Source organism: Cebus imitator, unplaced genomic scaffold, assembly GCF_001604975.1.
Source record: "Cebus imitator isolate Cc_AM_T3 unplaced genomic scaffold, Cebus_imitator-1.0 Scaffold459, whole genome shotgun sequence".
Taxonomy (NCBI): Eukaryota; Metazoa; Chordata; class Mammalia; order Primates; family Cebidae; genus Cebus; species Cebus imitator.
The window spans coordinates 26,753-37,588 of record NW_016107774.1 but is presented as its reverse complement, the minus strand read 5'-3'; the positions used below and the strand labels follow the sequence as shown (position 1 = coordinate 37,588).

Below are 10,836 nucleotides of genomic sequence, written 5' to 3'. Positions count from 1 at the left end.
TATATATATATATATATATATATATATGGGGCACATAAGATGTTTTAATACAGGTGTGCAATACATAATAATCACCTCATGGAGAACAGAGTATTCATCTCCTCAAGCATATTTGTCCTTTGTGTTATAAACAATCCAATTACCTTTAGTTATTTTTAAATGTACAATTAAGTTATTATTGACTATAGCCACCCTGTTGTGCTATCAAATAGTAGGCCTTATTATTTCTATATTTTTTGTACCAATTAACAATCCCCACCTTCCTCTCACTATCCCTCATTTCATTTTTCCACCAAATACCATTACCCAATTTGTTGACAGTAGGGGCCATTCATCTGATCATCTTCACAAGTAGTATCGTCCATGGACTATAGTGCACATGTGATATTCTTTACTGACGGCCATTGGTTGAGTGACTCTTCAATTTATGGGACTTTGGTCTGAATGACTTACAGCTGTTTCTACAACCTCAAGTCACCTTCTAAGATGTGAAGAAGATGTTGCAAGGTGGATAGCACACACTGCTTGGAGTCAGATGTTCTGGCTTTCTTATTTGTCAGCTGTGTGTCCTTGGGCAAAAAACTTAGCTTGGGGCCTTGGTTTCTTCATGCCACAGAAGTTATACAGAGTCTTGGGAATGTTTTGAGGGTAAACTGGATAATGCATAAGTGGTATGACACATGGTAGGATTACTTGTTATTGTTATCTAATGGGATATACATACCCTGTAAAAATAACTTCAAGATTTACTGAAATGTTTGAACTGATGTTCGTTTTCTATGTATGTGTCAGTCTCGCTCATTAGTTGGTAAACATCTTGATGAGGTAGGGCTCTATCTTTTCATCTTAGTCTTCTGGAGCCAAAAGAAATAGCATATGCTAACTAATGTCTTTGGGAATGAGTAGATGACCAAATAAAGCATGTATAGATGTGCCTTAGGAATATAGAAAAGCAGGGGATTCCAGATATCTGGGCTGAACAGAATAGCTAAATGTCAATATGCAGAAATGGTTTGGAGAGGTTATATTAAACTGTAACTTGTGTAGCTAGAATTTTCAAGACAGATCTACAGGGAAGAGGGCCAAGAATGGCCTGAGCACAGACAATAAGATGAAGTTCAAGGTCAAACTATTCAGGTTTTCAGTGCTGATGAGTGCTCAAAACCTAATGATTTGATCTTGAACTTCATCTTATTGTCTGATGAGTGACAGCAAAAAGAAGCTGGGAGGGTTTTTAACAGGAAAGCAAGGTAGACACAACAACGTTTTTGGGTAGTAACTCCATTAACAGTGTTAATGACAGGTTGGAGACAAGGCTATGCTTGTAGTAGTGACAACTTAGTTGGTATCTGCTAGATACAAAGTATACCTTGCTACCTTCTCTGCATATCTGTATATATTAATTAATGCCATAAACTTTCAGACTGCCACATGAAATAGACTTTGTCACCACCATTTTATAGGCCATATAATGTTTGGTTGAGGGATTGTTTCCAAGTCCTCAGAGCTCATAAATGGCAAAGCATGGCTTCAAACTGAGGTGTGACCCCCAAAGCCAGGTCCTCAGTACTTCTCTGCCCCTGCCTTTTTGTCATCAAGAGTCTTACTCCTGAATATGGGGGAGACATCCTATGATTCTTGATGACTGGTTTGAGGGAATGTTTTCCCTTTGAGAGTTTGTGTCAGTCTTTGGATATAGACTTTGGATAAATGCATGTTGACTGTTTTTTCAAAGCAAACATCATTACAAGGCAGTGTGCATTCTCAGACTGGAACAAACACCCATGAATATAAATGTGCTAGAAGCAAGGAGCTCCCTGATCAGGACAAATTATCAGGCAATGTTCTTTCTTCTGTATCTTTATGCTTCTGACATATCATCTTATAAAAACTCGAGAGGAGGTTTCTTTCCCGCCAGCCTATGTAACAATGAGCTGAAACATTTGGATGGAGGTACAAGAGATGTTCCTCACCAACTACATGAATGATGTGGAACTTGGATGACCACAGTCGGCTCAGTCTGAGAAAGGGTACTCTCCCCCTCATGTAATCCTCAACTCTAATTTTTATCATCCCAAAGACCCTGTAGAGCACACATTTAATCATACATCCTTGCACCCAGAAAAGAACTAGCTTCCCCAAAATCTACATTTCTTCTCCTTACTAACATCAGAAGACCATTTGCTTTTCTTCAGAAACTGCCCCAGGGCCCCATCTTGGCCACTAGGCTTGGATTATAGCCATGACTCCTCCATGGAGCACTTGCTGGGTAAAGTAATTACGCTTCATTCTAAGCATAGCTCCTGCAGAATTCAGAGCAGAAAAACACTTAGCCTTTGAGTATCAGGGATCACCCCTGTCAGGAACATCCCTGGCAAATTCAGAATCCTTGTTGGCATCATACCCAGTCCATCCACAGCTGCCCAAAGGCAGGATCTAGGAAGCTGGTGGTTATCAAGTGTAAGGTTTTGTTGCTGATGAGATCTTAGAGATCCTAGATATCATTACAAGGCAGTGTGTATCCACCTTAGAGGTCTAATTCACTTCACCCAAACCAAGTCTAGACTTGTCCATAGAAGTAGATGCAACCAAGTGATCCCCAAACATATGTAGTCATAAGAATATGCCTTATCCACATCTGAAGCATGTGCCTAAATATGCACCCTCCTTGAAACTGTGAAATGCTAGCATTAAGAGCTAGAAGCTTATAAGAATATTCCTAATTTTCTGGGTGAGTGGTCTCCAACTATTAATGATTTGCATGCTTATCTGTATATTTATTTATAAATACATATATGATTAAACTCATGCATTATAAATATAGAAAAAAGTTTTTTGAAAGATGAGATAAAGATATAAAAATCCATGTTTTAAAAATAGGTATTTTATGTATTAATGGATCACATAACATTTTGTTTTTGTTTTTCTTTTTTTGAAACAGAGTCTCGCTCTGTCACCCAGGCTAGAGTGCAGTGACACAATCTCAGCTCACTGCAACCTCTACCTCCTAGTTCAAGCAATTCTCCTGCCTCAGCCCCCCAAGTAGTTGGGATTACATGTGCCCACCACCATGCGCAGGTAATTTTTGTATTTTTGGTAGCAATGAGCTTTCACTGTGTTGGCCAGTCTGGTCTCAATCTCCCTAACTCAAATGATCCACCTGCCTTAGCCTCCCAAAATGCTGGGATTACAGGTATGAATCACCATGCCTGGCTGATCATGTGACATTTTTGTTCTGGTTTTAGTTTAACCTAATTGAATATTAGACTTTAGTGGTAAGCATGGATAAATGAGATTCTTGCCAAAAACATACAGATCTAGAAAAAAGAGTATGCTAGGCTTGCTGAACAGGTGATGATTTTTATCCTAATTTTTCAAGCTTTTTTACACCTTGACAGCGGTCTATTTCTGTTTTGGATGTATTACTTTGAAATATTTTGTTAATGGTGATGATTTTGTGTAAGATTCTGTCAATATCTCAAGGTCCAATATACAGTTAGGATAAGGTGCATTGTAAGTATTTATGCATACAAGTCTATATATCAAATAGTTTTTAAAATACAACTAAATCACTATCTACTTATTGTTAGGTAGATTAGCTTATCATCTTTAATTCTTACTTTGTGTATCAATAGGCTTTTGTAAGAAGTAGGATAGATGTGGTTGGTTCTGGCATTTCCTGGTATTTGGCATGCTTCCATTATTAATATTATCTTCAATTCATAATTCATCATGGTATTAGACATTTTTCTATTTGTATTTTCCCAACTTTTCATAACCAACCATATGAGGGTTAGTATAGTTAAAACTAGAAATCAATTTAGAGTTGTATGTAACTGGCCAGTTGCATACTGCAGTATTTCACAATGTGAGGGTGATGTCAGTCTGTGCTACAGACTCCCTCTTTGCTCTTGAGACCCAAGTTACTCAGTGGGATTCTGCCATACAGAAAAAGCAAGGTCCTCCAGGTAAATCTGGACTCTAATTATTAGTGAAGCTTAATTTCTTTTTTTTTTCTTATTCACCAAAGCAATTGTAAATAGACATTCTAATACTTTCTTTCCACATCCTGATGGCTGTCTTGTGCACCCTGGGGAGAATGCAGCCCACTTTGCACCTTAAATAATATAAAATAATACATGATTTTGAATGAGACATGCTTAGCCTCAGTCCCTCACTCAGCTGTGTTAAAGCTACATACTGTTCTACTTCCCTAATCCCAAGTTATCTGTCTAGTAAATGAAGATAATACTGCTTAGTTCTATGGTTGGTTATAAGGAGTCAGGAAAAGCCAAATAAGAAAAATGTCTAACACTGTGACGAAAACCTGACATTATCAAAATTTCTTGCTTTTCTTGTAAATGCGAACCTGAAAAGCAGAGTGGAGTGGTGCCAAAGGAGCTCCCAGAAGCAATAGCTCACCCTGGACTCAGGAGTACTGGCTCCAAGCCCAGGGCTCCTAACAATATACAGTGTGGCATCTGATCAAATGAGAGGTGAACCAATGGCAACAGGACTTCCAGAGGATGCACAGAGCTTTTCCTCATTAAGGCTCAGCCTCTGTGAATGCTGCCCAGAACCCCTTCTCACATGCTTCCTTCTCTGAAACAGAACCATTTCCCATTCTTCTCACTGCCTGGGTTCAGGTCACCCACCAAAACCACTCAGCCTCACCGACTTTCATCCTTAAGTTAAGTGGTGGCCATAGCACACAAAAGGCACTTGAAGCATTAAATCCAGGGTTATCTTTTCACAACTGGAGTCTAATGTTGGAGGTAGATTATTAAAGTGTGCATGGATTCTTAGTCTTCTATTAAGAGATAGTAACTATTCATTTTGAATATGGACTGGCCTTGTGACTTACTTTGGTCAGTGGAATGTGTTAAAAAACAACTTTATGCAAATTCTAAGACTGGACAACAGGAGATTTTGTGTGTTTCCCCTCTTAATAGCGCAGGACCCTAGCCTGGTGGAGGATGAGGCCACAGGGAGAACCACACAGTCCAGCTGGGAGCCCCAGACCTGTGAGTGAGCCCAGTGAGATCATCTAAGCCACACCTAACTCAGTAGAACCGCCCAGCTGAGTCCAGTCCAAACTGCTTACTCATGAAATAAACTAAGTTGTTGTTTTCAAGCCATTAAGTTTTAGAAAAGTTTGTTAAGCAACAAAAGCAAACAAATAGATACTCCTTGTTTTGTATACTAATTTGCTCTGTTAATTGGACACAAAAAATACAATTTCTATTAACTTTGTTTTTTTGTGCATCAGTAACATAGTAGCAACCATCATGAGGATATGTAGTTCATGTCTGTGTTTGGTTTCTTAATAACCACAACTTGATTATTTACAACGAGCCTTGGAGGTAAGTCTATCGTGAGGATTTATTGATATCACATGCACATGAAATACCCAATTCAAACTACATCCTCTAAAAGATGAAAACAGCTATATTTCGATTATATAAATTGATGTTTATAAATACCAACACTATCAGTTTTTGAAAGATCTAGGCATAAGTGTTACAATATGTGGTTTTGAAGTAATGGCTTACATCAGTATTGAACATACTGACTCCTTCTTACCACAGCTACACAGGCAAGCTTCATTTTCCATCAATCCACGTCTCTTTAAAATTGACAAATTTAATGGAAAGAGCCACTGAGAAGAAAGAAGGTAGAAGGGAGTGCAGGAGGGAGGAGATAAATTTGTACTTTCTAGTCTCTGTCAATATGTGATTTATTTTCAGATACATTAAAGCTTTGGATTTTTGACTTGGAAAGGAAACACAAGGAAAATCTTTTCCTCATTAGTGCCAAATTTCCTATAATCTGATATCCCACCTCCACCTTCTTCCACAGAAAGAAACAAACATATACACACACACACACACAAATACAAATTGTAAAGCACACTTACCCTCTCTGAAAGAGATCCACATTATAAAATTTATGTAGCTCTACCGAAAACTCAACTGTTCCTTGTACTTCAGACATGATCTTTTTGGCTCATTACCTGAAAAATAAGAGAGAAATTAACAGCTTGAGATCACATCAGCCAGACAGAAAACCTGACTTTTATAATAGGAAACCAATCTGACCAACAGGATCAACAGGAGTAGCATGTGTCCACTGAATGTCCCCACTCAGGGTTCCTTGTATGGAAAGAGACATGGAGAGACAAAATGACTTGCTTACTGTCACATAGCTCCTACCTGGAAGGGCCAGGAGGGAGACCCAGGTGTCCTGCTGGGTCTCAACTTCAAAGCTGAGCTGGTCCCATGCCCTTTCTTATCTCTCAGTTCTGTGGTGACAACGACATTCTGGCCAAGAGCACATCTTTCATGGCCAAAGGCACAAGAAAGCCTGCTTACTGCTTTCTAGCTGTGTGACCTTGGGCAAGTTACTTAACCTCTCTCATCTTCAGTGTTCTCATCTAATATGAGGACTGGTAATAATACATGACTTTGATATATGGTGGAGAGAGAAAATAAATACACCACACTGAGCATTTTGCATGGTCATTTGTGTCTTAAATACTCAGTAAGTGGTAGCTACCATTGATAATAATAATTTTAAGTGGTTTTATCATCGGTATTATAAATGTAGTCTCTAAAGACTGTGGCTGGAGTGACATCAAGCATGGTACACAGAGCATGCGGGTGCTGCTGCTAGGTAGATGTTGAACCCAACTTGACAGGTTGCTAATTTTCTAATTACTTGTTACTGGAAGTCAGTAACAAGAGGGTTGAATGGAAAAGATGGGAGGAAAAAAACATTAAAACAGTCCAAGTCTGGGATGAGAAAAAAGCCAAGAGGTACATTTAAAATAGGCTGGGTTTTCTGAGACTATGAAAGGATCTAGATACCAGGAATGTGATGGAAGGGAAAGAAACTTATAGTAAGTATATTGAGCACCTACTATATTCTTGGTGTTGCATAAAGTATTCCATGTAAGTTGCCTGATTTTTTTCCAACAACAATTTTGTATTATTCTTGCCCCATTTGGCATGCAAGAAAAAAGGACCAGACAAACTCTGATCTGGAGCCACTTTCTAACTCTGGAATGTTCTGGTGGTATTGCCTTTGTTAAGACCCTCCCTTTCTCCAAGCCTGTTTACTACCACGTATAACAGGGACAATGAAAGCTGCTAAGTAGACTCCCAATACCATAAGCGGTAACAACTTGCAAAATACCTGGCACCTAGCAGGATCTCAAGAACTGGCAGGACCTCCGGGAAGGGAAAGAATGAGAGAGAAGGAGAAGAGGGGAAAGTAAGGGAACACATGGCCCTGTCACCTAAGAACTGGTGATTCACACTTGAGTCTCCTTCCAAAGCCCCTCTTTCTGCCCCCAGGTGCCGCAAGGACCAGACCGTTCTTGTGGCTCAGAGCCCAACCTCACTGCAGCTAACAGGGTCAGGCTAGGCCAGATCCCACAGATTAGAGCAGGAGGGATTAACTGGCCCTTAACTGCATCTCGGCTCAGGTAAGGGTTTTCATCTGGGGAACATTCTAGAGATGCAGAAGGCTGCATACCAAATTAAAATCCTCAGAACCAACCTCTATAAATTCTGCCAGACAGAATTTCAATCTGGCAAACCTGGAAAGGCCTGGCTCACAAAATGTGCCAAAAAACCATTTCCCTAATGAAGAGCTATCGAGGTGTGCCCTGCCCCTATTTAACACACCAGAGCCAGTCAAGGTCAGAGCCTGAGGCTCAGTTTTAATCCTAAGTCACTTCCAGTCCAAGCCAGATGGAGGGGCCAGCAAATGGAAGCCACTCTGGGTTTCCCTCCATAACCACATGACATGTCAACAGCTACATTGTCCTCAGTTTCTCATCACCCCACTCAGTCTGAATCCTCCAAAAACTCAGAGCTGGCAAAACCATCTGAGTCTTTTCTTGGGGTTGTCAGCTTTCCATTATCCTTGGTGCCTCTTCTGATCTCTGATCTTGGGGAGGAGAATATATAGAAAGAGGGACAAAGGGAGAAGAGGAACATTGCACCCCAACAGTGCCAGCCTACCATATACCACACACTAATGGGGGTTCCAGGCATGACGTCACACTGTCCTCAAAAGCCCTCCACATGGGTAGTATTGGCCCCAAGCCACATAGGACAGTGGTGCTGTTGAGGCAAAGAGTGCCCACCCAGGAGCCTGGGTTTTCCAGTTTCTGCACTTACTGGTAGACTGACCAGGTCCATGTTTTGGGGTAGAGTTACTATTTAGAAGAAAATATTTAATGCATGGAAAACGCCACACAGGATTATTTTCTCCTTGAAAGATGCACCATACCATGCTGTTGTTCAGGACAAATGGGATAGAGTTCTGGAACTTGTAAGCACAGACACAGCTTCTTGGTGGGAAGCTGCCTTTTCCGTTAAAACAGCATGCGATGCATCATAACCAAACACCCAAAATGCAGTGAGGAAGATGAGTTTTCATGTAAAATATCAATTTTAAAAGTCCCTGTTGATTTTGCTGGTAACATCCTTGACCACTTTGTGATCAGTGATCCAGAGCCATTTGCCTTGGTCCCAACCTTCTCCCCTGCTCTTTCCATCTGCAGATTAGAGGGAAGGTATCAGAGTGGCGGTTTTCAGGTGTGGCCCTCAGACCGGTGGCATCAGCAATGCATTGTTATAAAAACAAAGCCGAGTCCCACACCAGGCCTACTCAGTCAGAAACTCCAGGGATGAGCTTCAGGGATCTGTGTTTTCACAAGTTCTGCAGGGAATTCCGATGCAAGCTAATTTGAGAACCGCTGGCCTAAAGACATGGGTTTTAGCATTAACCAGAGCTGAGTTAACTTGGTTTCTTGTGAACTGCAAGACCTTGGGCCCATAGCTTAACCTCTCCGTTCCTCATTACTAAGAGGTGAGGAGCAAGAGTACCTACCCTATAAAAGTGTCTTCATGATCAGTAGAGAGACAGCATGTAAAGTGTTTAATACAGCGTCTGGCATACTGTTGGAACACACTTATGACATACGCACACAATAGACATAGGACACATACCCAACACACACATCACACTTACACAAACATACAAATACATACAACATACATTGATAATAGAACATTAACACACACACACACGAGATGCCCATGACATATACCCAGCACATCCTGGGTGCTAAAAGGACTGCCCAGGAAACCCCGCTCTCTGCTTCTGTGGGACTGAGTTCAGGTGCAAGGTTCTGAGAATGCGTTGTGATGAGTGCAGTGAGAGGTACCAACAAGCATCATGCTCAGGAGGAGGCCAGGACATGATTCAGATCTCCATCCCCAGCACATCAGCAACCGCACCTTGGGTAGACCAGGGTTCCTCAGTATTTATCCCAAGAGCTTCCTACAAAACATCAGAAAACCCAGCACTCACACCCAACATGAACATGTACCATACACACGACCAACATACCCAACCCGAAATACACAGGCACCATGTGCACACACACCACAGACATCTCTGCACTAACTTCCTCCTACAACCAGCACCACCCACCATTCTAGTGAACTCAGTCATTCTGCTGCATTTGGTGTGACTCTGAAATGCTCACCTTCAAACCTGCACTTCCTAAAAGCTGTGTGTCCAGGTACTGTGGCACTCTAAAGCATACGGAGCTTATGAGCGGACCTCATGGTGCTCAGGGACTGGGAAAGGGTGATCCTGTGACAATCACAATGACAGTGATGACAGCTCAGGGAAGAGGGGGAACCTGGGTCTTTGGCACTCAGGTATGGCCTCTCTGGGAAAGCTGGCTTCTGACTGAGGAGGCATTTGCCATGCCTCAGTCCAGGGTCATCAGTGCAGATCTATTCTATTCAGAAAGTGAAGAGAGTGACCTCAGCAGGTCATCCCAACCTCAGCTCACCTGAATCAACACACCTGCCCTTGGTACTGCCCTTCACTGTGTAATCTCCCTGGACCCCTGATCACTGTCTGGTCCTCACTCAGGCAGCAGCACCCACAGCTTACACCTATATGCAGATGGCTTGCCCTGGTGCACCACATTTTAGGCAAACATACCTAGAGAAAAGGACAGAGGGAGGGGAAGGATGGGAAGGCCCCTGAAGCCTATGTCTAGAGATTAACAGACATCATCAGAATAGGCATCCTTGTGGACAGTGGAGAGAACAGTCTGTCTCTAAAGTAATATACACACAGGCCCCAGAACCAGACGCCTGGGTCTCAATGGCCCTGGGTGACCTTGGAGACATTCTGAGCTCCCTGGGCCTCATTTTTCTCATTTGTAAAGTGAGGATAATAATAATACCTACTTCCTGGAGTATCGCAATAATTAAAACTATTAACATACATAAGGCACTCAGAAAAGAGCCTGGCATGTAATAAACCCTCAAAGCATACAGGCTATTTTTAGCTTTGTAACAGAAGGCACAACTAGGGGGCAAGGTAAAAGAAAATCCCATGGCATTACAGCCCTGTTTAGTTTTCATTCATTAAAAAAAATACATTGATTGAGTGCCCCTTACTGACCTGCCCTGTTCTGGGAGTGTTCTAGCCACCCCAGCTGCCTGACAATACGGCAGTCCACATTATGAAGAAATGAACTCCTCCATCACTGGGAGTGTGCAGACAAAGGATGAGTCCCACTTTTCTGGGATGATGGGCCCCTGCCTTGAGTTTAAATAACAATTAAATTCCCCTAGGTGGCACATGGAATGGAGCCTCCATGGGTGGGTGTGTGTGTGTGTGTGTGTGTGTCTCGGTCAGGTTCTGGGATTATCAACATTACAATCTACTTAAAGTTAACAAACTCCCCAAACCTCAGTTTCCCCCTCTGTAAAACAACAAAAAACCTTTATCCCCAAC

At 41.7% G+C, this 10,836-nt stretch overlaps 1 protein-coding gene across 1 annotated transcript in view; it reads right to left on the bottom strand.

Moving 5' to 3' along the window:
- The window catches only part of FAM135B (family with sequence similarity 135 member B), a 233,083-nt gene extending 227,057 nt beyond the window's left edge, over positions 1-6,026 (bottom strand). The window contains exon 1 of the mRNA XM_017512001.2: positions 5,918-6,026. Within this exon, the coding sequence (XP_017367490.1) occupies positions 5,918-5,994 (77 nt within the window). The 5' untranslated portion in view covers positions 5,995-6,026. The remainder of the gene's footprint in view (positions 1-5,917) is intronic.
- Between the last annotated feature and the right edge of the window lie 4,810 nt (positions 6,027-10,836).